The 24,333-nt window shown below is 40.4% G+C and overlaps 1 protein-coding gene and 1 pseudogene across 2 annotated transcripts in view; one reads left to right on the forward strand and one right to left on the reverse strand.

The window, feature by feature from the left end:
- Positions 1 to 6,359: 6,359 nt before the first annotated feature.
- On the reverse strand, positions 6,360 to 6,837 carry LOC110290556 (annotated as a pseudogene).
- A 7,101-nt stretch (positions 6,838 to 13,938) lies between these two features.
- The window catches only part of Zc3h6 (zinc finger CCCH-type containing 6), a 54,310-nt gene continuing 43,915 nt past the window's right edge, over positions 13,939 to 24,333 (forward strand). For both annotated transcript variants that reach the window (XM_021156946.2, XM_029473222.1), the window contains exon 1: positions 13,939 to 14,368. In XM_021156946.2, coding sequence (XP_021012605.2) covers positions 14,337 to 14,368 — 32 coding nt within the window. In that variant the 5' untranslated portion in view covers positions 13,939 to 14,336. The remainder of the gene's footprint in view (positions 14,369 to 24,333) is intronic.

The following is a 24,333-nucleotide window of genomic DNA, read 5'->3' on the forward strand; positions in this document are numbered from 1 at the left end:
AGAGGGGGTCTGACTCTGGTGTGAGAGTTCAGAATGTACTCTGGGGTGAGAGTTCTGGTGGTCAGTAATTTTCCTCTTTCAAAGTGATTGAATGAATCTCAGAAGAGACCTTGAACTTTGGACTTTTAACACTGTTGAGACTGCTATAGACTATGGGGACTTGGAAGTTGAACTAAATGTATTTTGCATTATACTATGTATGGATATGGCCCCCATAGACTCATATATTTGAACAAACCTATGGGGGAAGTGGAATGTGATGGTTTATATATGCTTGGGCTAGGGAGTGGCACTCTTAGGAGGTGTGGCCTCATTGAAGTAAATGTGTCTCTGTGGGCGTGGACTTTAATACCCTAGTCCTAGCTGCGTGGAAGCCAGTCTTCTAGCAGCCTTCAGATGAAGATATTACATCTTTGAGAGGAAAAGCTTTCCCAAAGTGTTGCAGCTCTGAGGGGAAAGATATCCCGGCAGTCCAGAGCCAAGGAACACCACAAAGTCACACTGCACAACAAACCTTAGACAAGAGATTTTTTGAGAGGGAAAACCCCAGGAAGGCTGCTGCCTCTGCATGGGTGAGAAGCAGCAGAGATCTAAGCAGAAGATTGGGTTTCTGTGGATTGAGTGAGCAGGAGCGTTCCAGGATGGAGATTTCCAGGGTAAAGATTGGTGGGGTTTCCAGTCCAGAGCTTGGGCTTTTTAGTCTGCAGGGCGGGCAGGCATTGGGTCCAGCAGTTAGAGCAGTTGAAGTGTTGTGTGGGTGGAACCTGGTGGTTGGAGGTGCTCAGGGGAGGGGCCTGGCGACTCGTGTGTATCAGGAGCTTACACTTAGTGAGTTTCAGGACAGCCAGGGCTATGTAGAGAGACCTTCTCTCAAAAAAGTAAAAATAAAAAGTAAAAATAAATGCTCATAATAGAGTGAAAGATATGCAGACACAGGAAATCAGATTGGGCAGGGCAAAAAAGTTGACATGCAAATGCATAAGAAATTAGTATTCTCAAATAAAGATTATAAAAGGGTACATATATATGTAGTAGATTTATCCCAAAGAGCTGGCTGCTCTTCCAGAGGACTTAGGTTGGATTCCCAGCATCCACATGGTAGCTCACAAGCTTCTGTACTCTGGATTCTGGGGGATCCGATGCCCTTTCTGACTTCTGACTTCTGAGGGCACTGGGTGTAAATGTAGTGCACAAATACATATTCAATCAAAACATCTGTACACATAAAATAAATCAGAGAGAGAGAGAGAGCGATCAACCTGAGCTACATGAAACCCTGTCTCAAACCATCACACACATACTCAAATTAACCAGTTCAATAAATGAAATAAACATACTCAAAAGGGCAGATGTCTATAATTTCTGATCTTTAGAGATAGTAAAATGGGCATAGCAGATGCTGAAGAGTGGGACAGTCTCTGTCTGGGCGGTGGAAAAGTCTGGAAACCAGTACAAGTGACTGGTGCACAATAGTCTGGGTGTGACTAATGACACTGACTTGTGTGGTTCAAATGTCAAGTTTTATGACATTTTACAAAATGAGAGAAAAGGAAGTGCCTGGCATGATGAGAGGGTAGACAACCTCTTGAAGACTTTGTCCCAGGGTTTGCCAGGTTCTGTCGTGAGGTTCCCTGCAATTGCCAACAAAGCTTGCCGCATTTCTCACTGTTGTGGGAGTCTGGGGTATAAACAGGAGTTGATGCTTTTCATGGACCCTTGTGATGCCCCAGAAAACAATTGGTTTTCCTTCTCCCAGCTGCAGATTTTAGAGTGGTCTTTTCGACTTCAGCACACCTGTCATTGGGATTGGACTATTTGCCTTGGAGGACAGTTCTGCATTACAATTAACAGACATTAAGCTGTTTCTACCACTAGATGGCAGTAGTACTTGCTCCAGACATCAAAAGTCCCAAGCTGAGGGGCTGGAGAGATGGCTCAGGTTAAGAGCACTGACTGATTTTCTAAAGGTCCTGAGTTCAAATCCTGGCAACCACACGATGGCTCACAACCATCTGTAATGGGATCCAATTCCCACTTCTGGTGTGTTTGAAGAGAGCAACAGTGTACTTACATAAAACAAACAAATAAATAAAAAACAAACAAACAAACAAGAAAATCATAGGCTAAGAAGAGAAAGATTGAGGAAGGGCAAAAATAAAAGATAGATATCTTTCCAAAGAGTCTAAAACTTTGCCAGAATCAATGAAGCATATCAATTTACAACTTTATACATTAATCAAATACAATATGTCAGCTGTGAGAAGCAAAAATGTCCCTGTGACAAATCTGGAGGGAGAGGGGTTGGAGGAGAACCATTCCTAATCCAAAGGCATTGAATCTAGAGTAATCAATTCCCAAAGCAGGAAGACTTCTATTAAAAGCCATGACAGTGTTTCATAAATACAGTTTCAAAGGGGAACACTGGTGACTGGTGGAGCCCCAATATTGAGTTATCCCAGCCACACAATGAGGTCTAGTAAAAAGGTATCTAGAAAGAAGGACAATTTCTTAGGCAGGGTGGGGGCTAAACAATCTTGTGTTCTAAGATTAAACAGAAAAACCACTACCACAAGCAACAATGCTTGTGCCCCAAGGGCTACCCACTACACTAGCCAAGGAGTCCAGATCAACTTAGGACAATGGGAATGCGACAAAGGGCAGAGAAAAAAGGTATAACAATACCAACCATAAGCACAGGCCATCAGTAAAAAAATTATTGGACGAGGAACATGTGTGTTTGTGTTAGTACAATTGTGTATTGTGTAATGATGCTTTAATCAGTGACAGACTGCGCAATCGACTGGTCCGACTGGCTTACAGTGAAGACGAAAACTCCTATTACGTTCGTGACATCGAAGCTGCGGCAGCATCAGAGTAGACACATTATTTCTGGGTGATGATGGCGACGTGGAAAGTCAGTGACTGTGCTGCTAATTGTACGAAAGCACGGCAAGGGCAGTTATGTGTGCAACATGGCACTTCACAAAAAGAAGACAGCGTTGTTGCTTTATGGATCTGCTATACTCTGAATCCATATATACATACTTCTATTTGAAAAGTTAAACCTAAAGCAGTGTGTCATGCTAGACTGGCAGCAGCTTCATATATCTCACTTTGAGTCTCTGGATTGCACTGAGGGTCACCTTGACTGGCCCCAAACTTTGAGGTTTCTGCAACACTTGGATGATGATGTTTAATTGGCAACGAAACTGCCTCATGTCACCAGATACCTCTGTCACTATCTAAGAACTTTCCAGACCTTGAGCGCTAACACTGCAGTCGGTCCCACAACACCCAGAGGAAGCTCTATTCCCAGACGCTCTAACACACCCCAGGATCATAGGATCAGAGGTGAGGAGGACAAAACATCTGCCCCAACATCAGAAGTAACTGAGACCAGCGGGACCCAGGCAACCAGGAACTCTGCCCCACCAGTGGCACAATTCCTTCCAGTCTGGGATGGTGCCCTGAGCAGACCTTAGGCACAAACGCCTCAGACAGTCCCACAACACCCAGAAGAAGCTCCACTCAAAGGAGCTCTAACACACCCAGTATTATAGGATCACAGGATCACAGGATCCCAGAACCTTGGTCACACCAGGATCTCGGGGTTCCAGAGGCAGCTTGACTCCCAGGAGCTCTGACACACCCAAGATCTCAGGATCACAAGATCACAGAATCACAGGATCACAGAGACAGCTGAACTCTGAGGAGTTCTGACACAACCAGGATTGCAGGAAGGACAGGCTCCAGTCAGATATAGTGAGGGCAGGTAGCACTAGAGATAATCAGATGGCAAGATTTGGATCTAAACCCACTTCTCATGATGATGATAGAGGACTTTAAGAAGGACATAAATAACTCCCTTAAAGAAATACAGGAGAACACAGGTAAACAGCTAGAAGCCCTTAAACAGGAAACACAAAATTCCCTTAAAGAATTACAGGAAAACACAATCAAACAGGCAAGGAAAGGAACAAAACCATCCAAGATCTAAAAATGGAAATAGAAACAATAAAGAAATCACAAAAGGAGACAACCCTGGAGATAGAAAACCTAGGAAAGAGATCAGGTGTCATAGATGCAAGCATCACCAACAGAATACAAGAGATAAAAGAGAGAATCTCAGAGGCAGAAGAGTCCATAGAAAACATTGACACAACAGTCAAAGAAAATGCAAAAGCAAAAGGCTCCTAACCAAAAACATCCAGGAAATCCAGGACACAATGAGAAGATGAAATTTAAGGATAATGGGTAGATTATCCTAGGTAGGAAGGGCCAGTAAATATCTTTAACAAAATTATAGAAGAAAACCTCCCTAACCTAAAGAAAGAGATGCCCATGAACATACAAGAAGCCTACGAACTCCAAATAGACTGGACTGGACCAGAAAAGAAATTCCTCCTGTCACATAATAATCAAAACACCAAATGCACTAAAAAAGAAAGAATATTAAAAGCAGTAAGGGAAAATGTCAAGTAACATATAAAGGCAGACCTATCAGAATTACACCAGACTTCTCACCAGAGACTATGAAAGCTAGAAGATCCAGGACAGATGTCATACAGACCCTAAGAGAACACAAATGCCAGCTCAGGCTACTATACCCAGATAAATTCTCAATTACCATAGATGAAGAAACCAAGATATTCCATGACAAAACCAAATTTACACAGTATCTTTCCACAAATCCAGCTCTACAAAGGTTAGTAGATGGAAAACGCCAACACAAGGAGGGAAACTATGCCCTAGAAAAAAGCAAGAAAGTTATCTTTCAACAAACCCAAAAGAAGATAGCCACACAAACATAATTCCACCCTAACAACAAAAATAACAGGAAGTAACAATCACATTTCCTTAATATCTTTCAACATCAATGGACTCAACTCCCCAATAAAAAGACATAGAATAACAGTCTGGATACATAAAGAGGATCCAGCACTTTGCTGCATACAGGAAATGCACTTCAGTGACAAAGACAGACACTACCTCAGAGTAAAAGGTTGGAAAACAATTTTCCAAGCAAATGGTCCCAAGATTGCTAGAGTAGCTATTCTAATACCGAATAAAACCAACTTTCAACCTAAAGTTATCAAAAAAGATAAGGAAGGACACTTCATACCCGTGAAAGGAAAAAAAATCTACCAAGATGAACTCTCAATTCTGAACATCTATGCTCCAAATGCAAGGGTACCCACATACATAAAAGAAACTTTAGTAAAGCTCAAAGCACACATTACACCCCATACAATAATAGTGGGAGACTTCAACACCCCACTCTCAGCAATGGACAGATCATGGAAACAGAACCTAAACAGAGACACAGTGAAACTAACAGATGTCTGTAGAACATTTCATCCTAAAGCAAAAGAATAAACCTTCTTTTTAGCACCTCATAGTACCTTCTCGAAAATTGACCATATAATCGGTCACAAAACAGGTCTCAACAGATACAAGAAGATTGAAATAATTCCATGCACCCTATCAGATGACCACAGACTAAGGCTGGTCTTAAATACCAACAAAAACAACGGAAAGCACACAAACACATGGAAGCTGAGCAATACTCTACTCAATGGATAACTTGGTCAAGGAAGAAATAAAGAAAAAAATTAAAGCCTCTTTAGAATTTAATGAAAATAAAGATACATCATACCAAACCTTATGGGACACAATAAAAGCAGTGGTCAGAGGAAAACTCACAGCTCTAAGTGCCTCCAAAAAGAAACTGGGAGAGCTTACACTAGCAGCTTGACAGCACACCTGAAAGCTCTAGGACAAAAAGAAACAAATACACCCAAGAGGGGTAGATAGCCGGAAATAATCAAACTCAGGACTGAAATCAACCAAATAGAAACAAAAAGAACTATACAAAGAATCAACAAAACCAAGAGCTGGTTCTTTGAGAAAATCAACAAGATAGATAAATCCTTATCCAGACTAACCAGAGGGCACAGAGACAGTATCCAAATTAATAAAATCAGAAATGAAAAGGGAAAGATAACAATGAAATATATCTTAAAATAATTATTCTGTTTGTTGAATACTAACAGTTGAAAATATTAAAATTATGTTCTACAAACATCATGGAAATATTATTGACAATTTTTCTCACTGTGCTTGAAATTAGCATTTTCTTTTTTTTTTAAACTAAAAGAGCTGATAATTTTATTTTCACATTTCACAATATAAGTGAAAACCACATTTTTTTTTTTTTTGTTATCACCTCTCCCTCCAAAAGTATTCTGTTAGGAAGGGAAGTTTCCTTTCCATGCATCTAGTAAACACTCAGGCTCAGCACCAAGATCTCCTGGTGAATCAGAACAAGAAATACAAAATGATAAAGAGCACTTCTGCTCTTATCTGTCTGGCCATGTCGTGCCAGGCCGTGTGGGCACCATCATAGGGTGAGCAGGAGGTCTCATCATTGGAGGCCCGAGCATCATGGGAATGTGGCTTCCCATGGGTGGTCTCATCCCAGGAGGTGGTCCCAGAGACATCATGCCAGGAAGAGGGGGGCACAGATTGGCATCATAGGAGGGCCTCCCATGTGGGATGCAGGCATCACGCCAGGCCAAGGAGGACCTGGGAGACTTGAGGGAGGTGGGATCATGGCCCTTGCAGGTGAAGGAGCAGAGAACAGAGCTGGAGGGATCTTTCCGTGTTGAAATTCAGCTGTTGTTTTGTCAGTCAGGCTCTGGCCTGCTCTTTCATCCATCTCTAGGAATTGTCTTTCACGTTCTCTTTATGTTTCTGACCACTGCAGTGTGTCTTTCTCACAGATGGAGAATCATGGGTAAGATGCATATCACAGTAGTCACAATAAAACTTAGGCATGCTGCTCCACAGGTCGTTGGCTACCTGGGTCCCTGTCGCCAGGAACTGACTGCACACAGGCTGTGCCTACGTGGGCTTTGAACAATTTTCTTTCTCTCTGCAACCCAGTCGAGCCGTTGTGAGAAGATAACCACCACATAAACTTAGTTCAGAATCAATGGTAACTCAGTTGCTGGGAGCAACAATTAACATCCAAACTATAAGTCATACTAAGTTAAATCCTCCGGTAGCGAATCCAACCGCATCTGCCACCTGAAACAGGATTTCCACTATCTATCTACATCTTCATCTCCCGAGATCCCTGTCTCAAAAGCAGAAATTAGCATTTTCTTAATGTTTAACATCAAAGAGCTTTTGCTATTTTGAAATTTTTAAAATATACTTCTGATAAAATAATAAAAAAGAACTTTTTCCCATTACCCTATCTCTTTCCTATTTTTCTCCCCATCCCCTTGATATCTAGCAGATGTTTTCATAGCAGTTAAGTTGATATCTCACTGTGTCCATTATAATAAAGGATGGGAAAGGGATGGGATTTTTTATTCTATTTGGGGAAATGTTAGCATGCTTTTGGTTGAACATAGGACAAACATATCCCCTTAGGCAGAAATATGACTTGATTGTTTTTATGAATATACCTTTATGCAGTGGCAATTCTTCATTGTCAAATTGACTATATCTGGAATGAACTACAATCCAGAATTGGAAGGCTCACCTGTGATCCTAATCTGGAGGCTGGGAGATACAAGTTTCTGACCTGGATCTTGGCATGGAGATCTTGAGGCATAGTGGCTACGAATCCCAGGAGACTAAGGCAAGGAGATCTCTGAGTTCAAGGTCATCTGGGACAAAGCAAGTCCCAGATCCAGGTGTGGTGGCACACACCTTTAATCTGGGCCACACCTTCTGCTGGAGACCTACATAAGGACATTGGAAGAAGGAAGACTCGCTCTCTCTTCTTTGCCTGCTTGCCTTGTGGGACTGAGCAACTGCTAGATCCTGGGACTTCCATTCACAGCTGCTGCTGACCATTGTTGGGGAGTTGGACTACAGACTAAGTAATCAACAAATTTCCTTACCATATAGAGACTACCCATAAGCTCTGTGACTCTAGAGAACCCTGACTAATACACCTTATAAAGGGCACATGTATACCTAGATGAAAGTATATACTTGGTGATTTGCAACATGCCATTTGGCAAGCTGAGCCATGTCTTCCAGGATTCCTGTAGCTACATCAGTGCTAGCCTGGACATTGTACATTGTACCACATCAGCCAGGTGAACCAGCAGGCAAATGACAGTGTGCATGTGGAAGGCCTTGGATTCAGGCCAACTTCCCATGAATCAATTAATGAATATATAAATAATAAGAGGGAAAAGCTGTAATACCTTTTTTGGAAACAAAAACAGAAAAGTCAATAGCCATTATAAGTTTATTATTTAAGAAACTCCAAACAAGAAATCTAGCAATGAGATTTTTTTTTATATTTATTTATTTTGTGCATGTATTTGTGTGGTTGAAAGCAAAAATTAACCCACTATGACTAGATTTTTGGTGTATTCAGTGTAGCTGTATTAAAACCATGTCAAGAAAGTGAAAAGCAAATGGAACATAATAGAATCTGTGAGACGCTGCTGAAGTAGTGCTCACCAACACTTCCAATCCTGAAATACATTAGAAAAGAAGATTTCAAATACTAACCCAAGCTGCAACCTTAAGAAATTAGAAAAGAAGGCCAGGCATGGTGCACACATCTTTATCCCCAGCACTTGGGAGGCAGAGGCACGCAAATCTGTGTGAGTTAGAGAGATTCTATTCTGGTCTATAGAGTAAGTTTCAGGTCATCCATGACTACAAAGAAAAACCTTGTCTCAAGCACCCCTGCTACCTTCTCCCTCCTCCAAAAAAGAAATTAGAAAGAGAAACAAGCAGAAAGAAAGAAATATTAAAGTATAAAGCTGATGAAAGTTAACAGAACAAGAATCAAGAAAAGTAGATATATCACAAACACTTTGAAATGTTCATAAAAGCAATAAATATCTGCCAAAACTGAAAAGATAAAGGATAAAAAAAATTACCAATCAAAATTGAAACAGGATTTTACTATCGACTTTACAAACAGTACAGAGGATGCCCAGTCAGCATAATGGCTCTGTGCACTTGAAATCTTCAGCCACAAATAGTGGGAGCTTGCTCATGGATACTCAGATGCTGCAGGGTTAGACTCCTGGCTCAGCTGTAGAGCACACTACTGAACAGTCCCAAAGGTCTGGGTCCAAATATCCAGCACAAGAACAAATAATTCAAAACCTCAGAAGCCCTCTGTATTAGAAATGAGAAATCATTTCTAATACACACAAGGTCAAGATAGTTTACTGTGGGTAAATTGTTAAGAAATATTACTTCTATATACTCACATACAGAAAATAGAAAAAGGAACACTCCCAAGTTATATTTATGAGGTCAGCATTAGTAATAAGAAATAAAAAAATCCAACAAATTTACTAAATATATAACATAGTATTGTCAAATTGGGATTATTTCACAAACACAATTGTGGTGTGTGTGTGTGTGTGCGCGCGCACACACACACACACGCATGCGTGTACGTGCTTTAGACATTGCTGGTTCTTGAGTGGTGGTTTTTTGTTGTTGTTTTTTGACAAGGTCTGTCACTAGCCTGGAGGTTGACAAGTTCAGGTGGTAGGATAGTGGGAATTCACCTGTCTCTGCCTCTCCAGTGCTGGGATTAAGAGTGTGTGCCAGCTCCTTTTCATGTGACTTCTAGGGGTTCAATTCAGGCCCTCATGCTTGAATGACAAGCTCTTAACTAATTGCCCTATCTCCCCAAACACATAAGCACTATTTTTTACAGTCTTGGTATTGATAAATCCGTTAAGTATAATGTTAATGGGACACTCTCCATTCACCTGTCAGATCGTCCCCTACTTCTCTATCCCACTTTGATGGAGACTGGCTCTGTGTTCCTTTGCTCTTGACTCCCAGATGCAGCCAATGGTGGAAGGACAGAGGTTGGAGAGAGGGAGAGATCTCTACATTAGCCTCTATCTCCTGCAAAGCCTTGCTTCAGCAATGGCTGCTTACCTTTTAATACTGATTGATTGATTGACTGATTGATTGTCTGGTGTAAGGAGTCAAACCAAAGCTTCATCCATACTAGATATCTATTCTATGACCTATATCTCCCAGTCCAAACTTAAAATTTTTTAGTTTAAAAAACGTTTTTGTGAGTCAAGGACTTTCTTGTATTCTTCAGGCTGCCCCTGAATGCCTGAGCTTCAAGGATCTTTCTGCCTCAGCCTCCTGAACAGTTGGCACTGCAGGTCAGCAGCAAGATGGCCCAGCCTATGGCTTAGTGTCTTTACCCAGCATCACAGATCTTGACAGACGCTTTTCTGCTGTAAGTTTCTCCAGGTTCTAATGACTCCATCCTGCAGTCTCTACAGGCTGCTCAGATACATCCCATTGAAAGGTGCCTTTACCATTCTCCCACTTCATATATTCCAACACACCGTTGCCAATAGCTTCAAAAGCTAAACTCACCACAACCATACCTTTGAATATGCTTTAGGGTACAATCTAAATAGTACACGAGGACAAGAGAAAATACTTAGCATCTCAAGAGATGAAAGAACAAACTAGCTACAGAATTCATAGTAAATTATTGGAAGAAAACATGTTTCTCTAAAGAGAAAACTTTGTCATCCCATAGAAACCTGGGAAACAGGACAAGAACATCCTCCTGGACTGTGTCTATCAACGTTGCACTGGGTGCCCTAGTTCAAGGATCTCTGGGACCACCATAGCCAGGAGAGTGTTGATCCAAGAGAGGCGAGAAGGTAGTTCAGCTCCACATGACTAAGTAGCCAGTGTCCAAACTTTGAGAGTCTAAGCCCAAGGAGTTTATTTTAGGCATATTTAAGCACACCACAATTTGGTGAAAACTTTACTGGTGATAATTAATTCAATCCCATGTATACAATAAAGCTTAAAACATGACTACACTGAACTCTTTGTAAAGTACATATGATATCTTCCATAAAGTTAGGTTCTATAGATTGACTACATGTGACATCTTCCATAAATACACTTTCTATAGATTGACAAGCCTATGGTAAGGTCTTGGGAGAGGAGAATCTGGTGTGATCTTGGCCATACAGTTAGCTCAAAAGTAACCAGACTGACTATTAACCTCATCTAATTCCAGCTTTTTGGGCAGATAACAGGTTATGCACCCCTCCCTTTGAAGGGACAACCCTGTGTGTTTAACAGTCCTGCTTTCCCTAGCGCTTATCTGAGAGCTCAAGGACTTCTGTGGTTCCCACACACTAGTACTGGAAATCTCAGTGAGTGTAGAATGAGAACCTGGAATCCAAGGATTAGACTGGGAAAATAAACAAACACCCCAAACCCTTGTGTTGGGAGTTTAGCTCTTGTTAGAGCATGGGTGGAATATGTGTAGGATTCTAGGACTATTTCCTATTCCAAACTATAAGTTAAAACAATGTATTATTATAGTTTGTTACCCAGCAATGAAAGCAGAAGTATCCGATTGTGAGGAGTCTATCAAAGGTGTAAGGTATCTATAGGGAAAGCCATAAAGTTCCATTACGATATCAGTTCCAGGGCTGCTGAGAACCCAGCTGCTGCCTGCCACCAAGCTCTGAATGTCTTGAGGTCAATCACCCAGAAGGGTGGCTGCCTCTGCCTGGGTGAGAAAATGGCGGGAGGAGAGAATGGCCTCCTGCAAGCTGTCCTTGTACTTCCACACAGCTGCCCCAACATACACAGAACGAGTGGCTATTATATAGTCAGAAAATTAAATATAAAAGAGTGCAATGCTCAGTTTTAAGTACAGGGATGGTTTTAAAAAATATCAATGAGCTCTGGTCACAGACTTAGTAATCTCAGAGGTGAATTAAATTCTAAAATCTACAAGAGATTTCTTTTTAAGAGTAAAGGACTGAGCAGATTCCAGGTATCTTCTATTTTGAGGTCAACAGAGGGTAACAAATGGCGAGGAAATATTCTTTGCGGATGATGGAAATGTCGTAGGTCTGAAAGGAAAGGTATCCTGGCAGTTGGGAGTCACAAAGTGACACAGTACAACAAACCTCATACAAGGGATTTATTGGGAGAGAAAACCGCAGGACTGCTGCCTCTGCTCAGGTGAGAAAACAGCCCCTGAATGAGCTGAAGGCAGGCATTCCATGGGATTTCTTAGGGGGCAGAGCTGTCCAGTTTTCCAGCCTGAGGACTGTTGGGATTTCAAGTCCTGAGTTTGGTATTTTCAGGGATTGGTGAATTTTTCTGTTCAGGGATTTGTTGGTTTTCATGCTCTGCTCAGGAACTGGTTTCTGTGACAAGCCCAGGGACTAATGAGACTTCCTTTTCAGGGGATGGTGGGATTTTTTTTTTTTTTTTTCTTGTAGGGCAGTGCCTGGCTACTCTCATAGCTCAGGTTGAATGACTGCAGTAGCCCTTAGAAAATGACCTTTAAGGGCTGTTAGGGAAGTCTGGGGGCGGGGCCTGGCTGCTTTGTGCTCAGCCAACTGAGAGCTGTGGCTTTCCTGCCTTGAGGGTTTATAAAGTATACAAAGTTTACAAATAGAGTACACCACAGGGAATCCTTTCCTTGCTGCTTGAGTTGGCCTAAATAGCCAACAATGGGACCTTCCAAGTGTGTCAGTCTGTTAATTTTGTCTGGAGGCAACATTTCAAAAGTTGTTTTTCTGAGTAAGCTAATGCCCAGAATTTATTTTGGTGTGCGTTTAAACTTCCAAACGAATTTGAAAACAGCGATACTCAAATGTGTACCAGTTCAAAGATTTTCTTTTTATTAAAAAAAAAATCAAATTCAAATCCTAAATCCTTATTTTAATGTCTAAGCAGAAAATGCAGTTGTGAAGAGCAGCTGTTACACCTCAAAAGCCTCTCACTGTTCTTAGTAAAAACGGTTAATTAAATGAAGAGGCTTTACATTTTAGTTCCAAAAACTACTATTGCTTCTCTAGTTAAAATAGATGTGCCTTTTGAAAGTTTCCTATAATAGGCCGCGGCCTGAAGGCCTGTCAGGGTTCAAGTCTTGTCAATAGCTGCATTCAACTAAATAACTGTTTTTTTTTCTCTTTTCATTTATCTAATCGCAATTGCTCTTTGAATGCACGTTATTTACACATCAGAACACTCAAAGACAAAAGACGTCGTGTATTTAGAAATATTGGACATCTAAGCTCATCATTTTAATAAAAAAAATTAACTTTCCTTCAGAACTAAGTATACATTACTCATCATTTCAAGACCATTTCTGAAGGCTATGGAAATATGTCTGAAGGCCATGGACATACGAAGAAATGCAGTCTTGTTCTTATGAAATACTCGAATGAATTCCACATCTAAACCGCTAACAGACATAAGATCATGTTTTAATTACCTCAATAGCTATTTTTAATCGTCAAGTAAGGACTGGGTGAATTTAGTATCAGAAAAAGTTGCATGGCAGGCAGTCTTCCTCACATTATGGAGACATAACAGCTACAAGTTTAAGGACTTAAGGATGATTCCGAGTTCTTTCGGCAACAAAGAAAGCTTTTCTCTTTCTTTCTTTTCTTTCTCTCTCTCTCTCTTTCTTTCTTTTTTTTTTTTTTTTTTTTTACAAAGAAAACCGCCAGTCCTGGGTTCCTTTCTTTGTCGCGCAGTTAACGGTGGCGGGGTGGAGGGGGACAGTGTGATGGGTCCGGAACTCCGGCCTTAGACGACGAGTCTTGCAGGAACATCGAGAAATGGGCACAGAGGACCTGGTGGACATAGCAGGCCTGGCGGGGTGACCTGCCCCGCCCGATATAACTCCACACGCCACCGAACCGCATCCCTGGCTTCGCAGCCATCAGATTGCTGCCTCCGCTGCCGCAGCGAGCGCATTAAAGGCCCGCCCCTGGAAGTGATTGACGGGCAGTTTCCTCCAATGGCTAGTGCGCTCGGCCCCGGCGGGCTGGGAGAGGGCCGCGGCTCGCGGAGGAATTCCACTTGCCCTTTAGTCCCGGGCAAGGTGTTGCGGCCGGCACCATTTTCTGAGCCGCCTGTTTCGGGTGCCGCCATGTTGGTGAGGAGAAATCACCGTTACGGCCACTGTCCAAATCCCCGCGTCTCTGCACGCCGCCCGCCGGCTCCCACGCCTCAGCCTCCGGCGGCGAATACAGACTAGAGCGGCAGCGCCGGCAGCGCGGGGCCGTTGCCCAGTCTTTGCAGTTAGAGCCCCATCTCTCTGGCGTTGGTTGTTAATAGACTGGAAAGTCTGTGTCTGTGTCGCTCACTAGTAACCGTGAGTTTTTACCACTTCGTCACCTGTCGGCGGCGGCCGGGGACAGGGTTGCCCGCAGGCGGCGCAGGGGTCCTCCCCGCGCCCGGCTGCCGCCGCCACCGCCGCCGCCGGCCTCCAGACCTGCCCTCCAGCCCCGCCCCGTTCTTGACCAAACATGACAGACTCTGAACATGCAGGGCACGACAGGTCGGGAACCCTTCTTGTCTGTCTTTCTGTCGGATGAGAGGAGGGGTCGGGGCGGCGGGAGCGGGCCGGGGCCGGGCGCCTCCTGCATGACTTAGACGTCTCTGTGTGGCTCCATCGGTTCCGTGACGCGCACCTTCGTCCACCGCCGCTGCCTGCCGGCCGCCGCGGGGGAGGCCGAAGCGGCCGCGCCCGCCTCCCGGAGCCGGGGTCGCCGTCGCTCTCGCCGCCCCGCCCCCGCCGGGCACGTGCGAGCCCCCCGCCCCTGGCCCGGCTCTGTCGTCGGCGCCACGCGGGCGGCGGCTGCGGCTGCGGCGGCTGCCCGCCAGGCCAGTGACCTGCGTTGGCAGCCCCGTTGGAACCGGCCCCAAAAGCTCAGTAGTAGGCCTAGTGGATGTCCACCTCTGAAAATAAACATGTTTAGTTTTTTTTTGGTTTTTTGTTTTCCTTTTTTTTTTTTTTTTTTTTTTGGAGGGGGTTGGGGAGCCTCTTTCCCTCCCATCCCCCACTCCCAGGCCATGTGTCTGCGGCAGTCCTATAACCTCCAGGAAAGTGAAATGGCAGTTTTTCATATTAAATATGTTAACACAAGTAGACTGCAGAAATTTAGCTTTACCTGATTTCCTAGGTGCTAAATAACATTTGACTATTTAGCTGAGATTCTCATTTTCCAGTTTTAGTTTTGTTGTGCTCTGAGAGGCACATTCTTAGCACCATTCAAAGGTTTGGTGGCATTTACAGAATATACTCTTAAGTTTTAAATTTCAAATTGACATTGATAACCAAATTTTTAAAGGGGTCAGAGGAGGACTTTTATTAAAACTCCTGGTGCCAAGTCTCATTCATCTGATTCCTACTTAGAATATTAACTTGAAAATGGACAACCTCACATTGCTTTGTGACTAGTCTCAGAGATACATTGTGTTCTAGTGTGGCCCATAAGACTTAAGAATTCCTGAGTAATGTCGTATGCTTTTGATAAAGCATTACACACACCTTCCTTCACTAAATACAGAAGCAAAACAAAACAACAACAAAAACCAACAAAAATCATTGAAATTTTAAATGCCAAAATATATGGCAACCTTGAAAGGGATTTAAAAAATCCTAACAACTTCAATAATGTAATGATAATTCTCTAGAAAGACATCAATGAAGCATGTAGCAAGGGTTAGATAGTAAAATGTGCTCTTACATAAATGCAGAAACTTGCCCTGGACATTTCTAATGATTTTTTTTTTAAATGATACCTTTGTAGTTTCAGTGCTGTCAAATGGACCTACGGACTCTTGTGTGATAGGCAAGTACTCTAACACTTGGCAACACTCATAGCCCAATATTACCCTGTTAAAAAAAGTTTAAAAGTGAAGGTCCTAGAATTAACTAATCATGTTGAGAAGTCTATTGATAAGCCAGTGACTTGTTAATGTACTTAAAATTCATTAATATGAAAGGAAATCTCATGTTAGTGGATAGTAGAAATATGTATTTTACATAATAAAACGTGTCACCAAGTTTAGAAATCAAAATAATGCTTCTACAGAACAATGACACCATGGTTTTCTCTTACCCCCACCCCTTTTGAGATGTGGTCTCATTAGCCTTAGCTGGCCTAGAACTTGATATGTAGACCAGTCTGTCTTAGAACTCAAAAAGATCAGCCTGTCTATGCCTACAGAGTGCTGGACTAAAGGTGTACACTACCATGCCTGGCTGCTATCCGACTTTGAAAAGAATCTGAGGCCCAGTGTGGTAACACATACCCGTAATCCAACACTCAGGTTGAGACAAGAAGGTGGCATGTTCATGGCAGCCTGCCCTACACAACAAACCCTGGGTTTTTTTAGAAAGTAGAATTTGAAGTTTTAAAATACTGACTTAGAAGTTAAAATGAAAATTTAGTTTGAAAGATATAGATTAGGAGGAGGAGCAAATGATAAGTAGCAATAGTTTTGTTTTAAATTAGGCCCAAAAGTATCTCAAGTTAACTCAGTTTTAACTTAGCCAGTGTTAGGTGGTGTTGTGAATCATAAATATAGATATAGATGTATATATAAAACCACTTATGTGGAAAGAACTACATCAAGAAACTGCACTATCTGTATGTGGTGAATTATATGTATAATTCCAACACTCTGGAGGCAAAGGAGAATTGCTATTTGAGCCTGGGCTAAAGGAAAGAAGGAAGAAACCCCACAGAGCAGGGAGTCTACAGAAATGGCCCTTGCTCCAGGACTATAACCAGTTAGCTTTGTGAACTTGAGTTTCTTAGTGGATAACAGAAGTGTTTAAACCTTACCAAAGCAGTGGTTTTCAGTCTGGACAGGGGTGCTTAAGGGCAGGGCAGTTCCACTGATGTGACTGGGGCCCATAAATTTTAGAAACTTCCCAAGTAGTTATGAGCTGTTAGGTAAATGTTTCTCAGTCTTATCTAATCAGACCTGTTTGATACAAAATGAAGAACAGCTCATATAGAAATCTGTAGGTAGGTTTGTGACTACCTGTATTTTTATAGGTCTCTAAAGAAACTTGGGAGAAAATAATCTATGGATTCCTCAAGTATTCCATGTTTCTACATTATAACTGTTATACTGTAATGTTTATACAAATTATATGTGAAGAGTATATAAAGTTTTGCATAGTCTAGGTATTTTTACAAAGATTATTTTCTAGCACTTTTAAAAACTAAAATATGCATTCAGGAAAATAGTGAAATCTCATATTTATAACTGCTTTGACTTTATACAAATTAAAATAGAATGTACAAAAGGGAGAAGTTCTAAATGTAAATGAAATTCATAAAATATGTTACTGCTTTAAAATTATTTTCTTGTACATGTTTTATATGGTGAGTGCTTTGTGTGAGTTTGTTTACTATAATATATATATGTAAAATCACCTTTTGAAACTATCTACTTGGAAGTCGGTGTTGTCGGTGCACACCTATATCTCAGCTCTCTGGACACTGAAAGGAGGAGCACTGGCATGAGTATAAGGCCAACCTGAGCTCTGTAGTGAGACCCTGTCTCCAAACAGCCAATAATCCCCCAAAACAAACAAACACAACTATCTAGTCGGTATGCTTTCATTTAATATTTTTATGCCTGGAGCAAAAAGTATTTTTATAAGATATTATAAATATAATAATACCTATAAACTTGTAGATAGGTAGAATGTTAGATTCTTGTGTGTAAGTCTGGAGCCTAGTTTCTAAACATAAATAAAGCAGAAAGAATTGAGAAAGTTAAAGGTATAATCTCCCTTTCACTCAGTTCTTTTTCATTCACTTCTTTTTTTTTTTTAAGATTTATTTATTTTATTTATATGAGTACACTGTAGCTGTCTTCAGACACAACAGAAAAGGGTATCAGATCCCATTGCAGGTGGTTGTGAGCCACCATGTGGTTGCTAGGAGTTGAACTCAGCACCTCTGGAAGAGCAGTGCTCTTAACCGCTGAGCCATTTCTACAGTCCTTCATTTACTTCTTTCAGGCCTAACTTCACCCATCTAACTTTATCCTTCAGCTGGATGTTAACCCAATTAAAACAAGTTTGATATGATGCTTGATATCAAATCTATGGCCTCATGCCTTTAGACAAGAGCTCTCTCTACCTTTGAGCTGTAATCCCAATCCTGCAAGCAATTGCTGAAGGTTAAATACTAGTTCCTGCCTCAGACACTTCTACAGCAGAATGGAAAGATAAACGAAACCCTAGTAACTATTAAGAGTTTTCTAAAATATGTTCATGGTAAAAAGTTACTCAGGGTCTGCACTGGAGGAAAAGATTTTAATATGAACCTAGTATAAGACTTTAGAGCGTATTTATTACTTGATAAGACATGAATATTTTCCTTGAGTTGGAGGTTATTCTTTGTTCTTCATGAACAATTTCATCTTTTACTTCCCTCCCTTTTAGCTTTTTTCCTCTTAAGCAGTAACAAGACTCCAGCTGGCCAGAAGGGTAGTAATTTAACAAGTTTCCTAATCTCCTAATGGGTTGAAAACTTGACCAGAGACTGCACCAGAGTTTGGCCAAGTACCATCAGAGGTGTGTGTGGAGAAAGCACAGGGAAATGAAGTGACACAGTAGGTTCAGACACGAGGAAGGTGTTAATGCATAGACACTGGGATCTATTTGGAAAAATGAGGAAGAGTTTTGAATAAACTTAGGGCCAAACCCATCCCTAATGGGATATGGAGAACACATCAGAATTTGTAAGCAGGACAGTAGTGCTCAGCTGTGTGTTGCTGGTATGCTGCCTGAGGGCCAGGAAAAGCAAGTTACAGGAAAGTGAGAAGGCTTTGGAGTTGTTTTTGGTAAACATTATGAATGTAATATTTAATAATTACTCCTCTACACATGAATATGCAGCAATAAAGCATTACTAATATTTTATTTGGAGAGAAATAATATAAAGAAGTTAAATATTAGATAAGCATTTGAGAGTGAGGTGAGTTCTGTGGGATGTTTCTATTTTCAGTAGGGTTATTAGGTAACCACTTACTAAAAAAAGTATTTGTCAAAATTACAAAATAGGAGAGGAGTTCAGACTCAGAACACTTGTGAAAAAGCTTTCTAGACGGGAATGATAGGTAAAAAAAAGCCAGGACTCAGGATGAGCCTGGTAGGATTAAGGGAAGAATTAGGAAGTGGAAGCAGTGTGGCCAGAAGGGTTAGAATACATGGGAGGTAGCACGAGAAGTGCATCCTTTGTTGCTGTCTAGAGCCCTCAGGACATTGTAAGGACCTTGACTTTTCCTCTTCAGTGATTTGTAACGCACTGTGGTATTGGACAGAGGACGACTAGGATCTTGCTATGGGAAAGAGGAAAAAGCAGCTCCTGCAGTAATAGGTGACAGATCTGTGTTAGGATAGGATAGAACTAAGTAAATATCTGCTGGTTGAAAATGGAGCATAAGAAACAACGAGCCCAGAGCTAGGATAGACATTAGTAATTGTCCAGTAAAGACTCGATCAATGGCAGTGATGCAGACACACAGCAAGAGTCATGAGTTATTTCTTAGGAAATTCTTGGTAGAGTTAGAGATGTCTGAAATGTTAGTTGAAATGATCAAGACCAACTGAGATAAAATTGTTGTAGACCATGGAGAAAAGAACACAGTGTTTTAAAAACCAAAGGGGGGTAAAAACCTTTCAAGGATGTGAAGATGAAGATCACAGCCCTAAAGGAAAGAAAGAAGTTCCTAAAAGTCCTTTGATAAACATTGTTCTAAATTGAAACCTTTTCGTACGGAATTAAAGGTGCTGTAAACTGATGGCCTTCAGCCAGAAAGTTTGAGTGGTTGTTTGATTAGATGAGTTTTCCCCGTGTATTGAAGATTAAACCAACAGCCTTTTACATGCTAGGAATGTGCTCTCCCAGAGTTAATGCCCAGCTTGTTTTAAAATAGCTTTGTTTGAATACATTTAACATTTGACTTAATGTTTTCTACTCTCTGTAGTCCTTTATCAGTACTGCCCAAGATGTGCTTTGTGCATGTGGGTAACCTGGTTAGCATCTTTAGTTATAACTGGAGTTGTTTGTTTGTTTTTTGAGACAAGGCTTCACTATATAGCCCTGGCTGGCCTGGAACTCACTGTGTAGACCAGTCTGGACTCACATTCATAGAGATCAGCCTGCCTTTGCCTCCCTAGTGTTGTAATTAAAGGCATGCGCTGACAACTGAAGTCTAACCCTTTGTTATGTATTGAACCAAGGTTTCTCCTGGATATATGAGCTGCCTATCTCATAGGGATAGCTGACCAGATCAAGCCTTCAAGCCAGGACTGCCAGCACATTGCTTTTTTACTTTCTCCCAGAGTTACCTTTCAGAGTGACCCTGCATTATCAGTTATTCAGGGTCAGAAGCTGACTCACTTCAGAGCTGTTTAGATTCAGAAATGCCAACATTGTCAATAACATTAATTACTTACTGTGTGAAAACTCGTGTCTTAATTGCTTCATATGAGTCATTTAATCTCACAACAACCTAAGAAAAAGGTCCTCCTTTTTAAAGTTGAGAAAGCAAACATGAAGGGTTTTGTTGTTATTTGCTTTGGTTTTGGTTTTTGAAGACAGTGTTTTTTGTATAGCCCTGGCTGGCAAATATGAAGATTTAAAGTTCCCAAAAGCACTAAACAAATCAGCAGGAACTTCAATAATCTTAACTACAGAGCCTGCACTTTTATCCACATTATCAGGAGAATGTATATACATAAGAATATTAATTTATTCCTGTGAAGACTAGATGTTTGCATCGAAGAGTATGTTCTCCATATAGAATGCTATTTAGAAAATTTAATATAAAATTACCTGATGAGTAAGAGTGTGATATTAGAGCAAGAGGATTAGTTGTACGTGAGTGATAATTTAGTGACATTAGTCTCTAATGAAGTTATATTCACATCTCCATAATGTACCTGTCACTTACACACTTGCATAAAGGATGTCTTTCCTCCCAGGCATAAGTATGGCACTGTGTACTCCACATTTGCCTTTGCAGTTCTTCTTCATTGCTGTCATTGTCGACAGTCCCTCTTTCTCCTAAGAGCAATTCTTTGCGATGCATGCTAATATCTTAAATTTAGTTCTCATTTTTAACTTGGTCCAACTTAATCAGCTGTGGTTTAATATTTTGGCTTTATGGTTGGTTTTCTCTCTCTCTGTCTCTCTCTCTCTCTCTCTCTTTCTTTCTTTCTGGATATTCTTATTCTAAACACACACACATAGGTACATTGGAGGGATGGTTGGGTTCTGGGAGATATTACTTTACTGGTGTGAATACATATCAACCAAGATTATTATAATTACATGACTTTAACAAAAACAGTATTTACTCTTGGCAGAATAGGCTTCTACTATAACTGACTTTATATATGCTTTCTTTTTAATGTTTGGGCGTAACATTAATACTAGAGATAATGATACTGTTTTAATACTTAAACTTTCATTAATCATTTGTATATTTTGTGTGAAAAATAAATAACTAAAGCAAGTCCCATGTAGCTTTTAAAGAGTTTTAAGAAAATTATCATTAGAAATATACCATAAAACCACAGCACAGCTTTTTTTCCTAAAAAGTTGATGTAAAACAATCAAGATTTGAATTCTAACGCTCCTCAAAATTTTATAGGAATCATAATTCATAATTCATATTTCACTTCATTTCAAAGTCTGTATGGCTGACTGAGAAGCAGGGTCTGTCTGTGGCATTCAGTTTCACAACCTTTTCCACTGCTTTAAAATTATGATTACTCTGGTATCATATATGGAAATTACTTAATTATAGATAATTCTGTTGTAATTATTTATAAATTCCTCCCTAATCATTCTTTGTCTAAATACTAAATTAGTAAAACTTCCAGTTAATTAGACTAATTATTTTCATAATACATTTTAAAGAAAGTCAAATCAACTATGTATAGCCAGCAAAGCTGCATTTTTAGGTATAGAAAATAGAAATTCTGCTATTGTATGAAAGTTTCATCTTCTTATGGGAATTAACTGAAAATTCACAAAAAATTTTAATTCCCCTTACGCTTAAGTTTTTAATCTCCACAGGCAGTTGAGAAATGTCTTGGAACAACACTTGCACTTCTATGTGGGAGTTAGTCCTATATTGTGACTTGCTATGTCCTTAAAATATATACTTCTACTTAAATTTTTATTTTGTATAAGCAAGTCAAGCACAAATGAATACTCCATTGTCATAAGAAACACCTTTGTGGTTTGGTTGTACATATATTGCAGCGAATGCCTCTTTATTTTTTCTGAATGACAAAGTGTGAAAAACAATAGTCAGCCAAAGCAGGGACTGAAGCCATCATCATTACTGGAGTATAAACAGATCTCCAGCATTTTTTAAAAAGTAGGACCAGTTCCACTTTCTCATTAGAAGTTGTAATGAGAAAGTTGTAAAAAGGAAGTCATTATAGTACGGGAAGGATTTCTTTTTTCCCAGCACTGCTCATTGCTAAATTAGCCCAGTGGATGTTTTGAATACATACACCAGGGTCATTTTATTTGAGGTGGTAGGACACCAGACAGTTGGGAGAACTTGTTTCATTTTGTTGTTTGTTTGCTTGCTTGCTTGTTTATTTTTTTTTGTGACAGGTTCTCTGTGTAGCCCTGGCTGTCCTGAAACTCACTCTGTAGACCAGGCTGGCTCAGACTCAAAGATCTGCCTTCTTCTGCCTTCTGAATGCTGGGATTAAAGGCTTGTACTACTACTGCCCAGCTAGAACCTGTTTCTTAAAACCTGGTCTTGTATATGTATATACCCACACATACAAAACAAAAACAGTTGTGAAAAAATTTTGGAAGTTTTCCTAATGAAGTTTTGAGGTAGTAAAGTCATTATCTAGTGGTTAATTTCTTTTTATGCAGAATAGCTTTCATAAACATTACTTATAATGTTTTTCACTTTCATTAATGTACATTTACATTTAATTTAATTGGTAAATTTTCAGTTAATAAGAAAGATTTTCATTCCAACTTGTACCTAAAACAACTTCTTAGTTTGGAATATTCAGATAATAATAACAAATCTAAATGTCATACATGTTTATATTTACCTTACTATACTGATCAATTAAAATGGTAAGCAAATGATCGGGCAGTTTCTGATCATGTGACTTGGAGGACTATCAGAAACTCCTTGACCAAAGCAGAATTATTTTTAAAAAGTACATTTTAATTGCAAACTTAAGCCAAAATACAAAGTAGAACTTTTTTTTAAACAAACAAAAAAGGATTCCTGTCATATCTTCAAATCCTATGGTCTCTGCCTCAAATTTACAGTTAATCTAGCATCAGATGGTGGGTGGAGATACTGAATACTTAGAGAACTAATGGCCTCTGGGTGTGTTTGTAGATGACAGTCCACTCTGGATCATTGTTAGAGCCATCCAACAAAGATTTTTGGAAAATGGCTATGTGAAAATGTAGGGAAAATTATTTGATGGAAAATTTCTGTGGATTTCTACCTTTTTCAGTTTGTACCAGAGATTCTAAATGAACAGAGAGTCTAATGAAGAATGAAAATAAATTAAATCTAGTTTAATTTGATATTGAGTTAAATTTTAAAATACTAAAAAATATACGAAACTATTAAGTATCAAAGAAGTTAACACAAGAAAATCAAGAAGAGGGAAGACCAATGGGTGGATACTTCATTCCTCCTTAGAATAGGGAACAAAATACCCATGAAAGGAGTTACAAAGACAAAGTTTGGAGCTAAGAATAAAGGATGGACTATCCAGAGACTACCCCACCTGGGGATCCATCCCATAATCAGCCACCAAACCCAGACACAATTGCATATGCCAGAAAGATTTTGCTGAAGGGGCCCTGTTATAGCTGTCTCATATGAGGCTATGCCAGTGCCTGGCAAATACAGAAGTGGATGCTCACAGTCATCTATAAGATGGAACACAGGGCTCCCAATGGAGAAGCTAGAGAAAGCACCCAAGGAGCTGAAGGGGTCTGCAACCCTATAGGTGGAACAACAATATGAACTAACCAGTACCCCCAGAGCTCATACCTCTAGCTGCATTTGTAGTAGAAGATGACCTAGTCGACCATCACTGGGAAGAGAGGCCTCTTGGTATTGCAAACTTTATATGCCCCAGTACAGGGGAATGCCAGGGCCAAGAAGCGGGAGTGGGTGGGTAGGGGAGCAGGGCGGAGGGAGGGTATAGGGAACTTTCAGGATAGCATTTGAAATGTATATAAAGAAACTATCTAATAAAAAAAAAAAGTATCAAAGAAGTTAGCAAGGTAATTCACAATTTTGACTTATTCACATACTACCCTAGTTTTGGTTATACAAAAATAGTTAAGGCTGGGTGGTAGTGTTTCACACCTTAATCTCAGCACTTAGGAGGTAGAGGCAGTAGATCTCCCTGAATTTGAGGCTAGGCTGGTCTACATAGAGACTTCTAGGCCAGCCAAGAAACCCTGTCTC

This window comes from Mus caroli, chromosome 2 (assembly GCF_900094665.2).
Source record: "Mus caroli chromosome 2, CAROLI_EIJ_v1.1, whole genome shotgun sequence".
Taxonomy (NCBI): domain Eukaryota; kingdom Metazoa; phylum Chordata; class Mammalia; order Rodentia; family Muridae; genus Mus; species Mus caroli.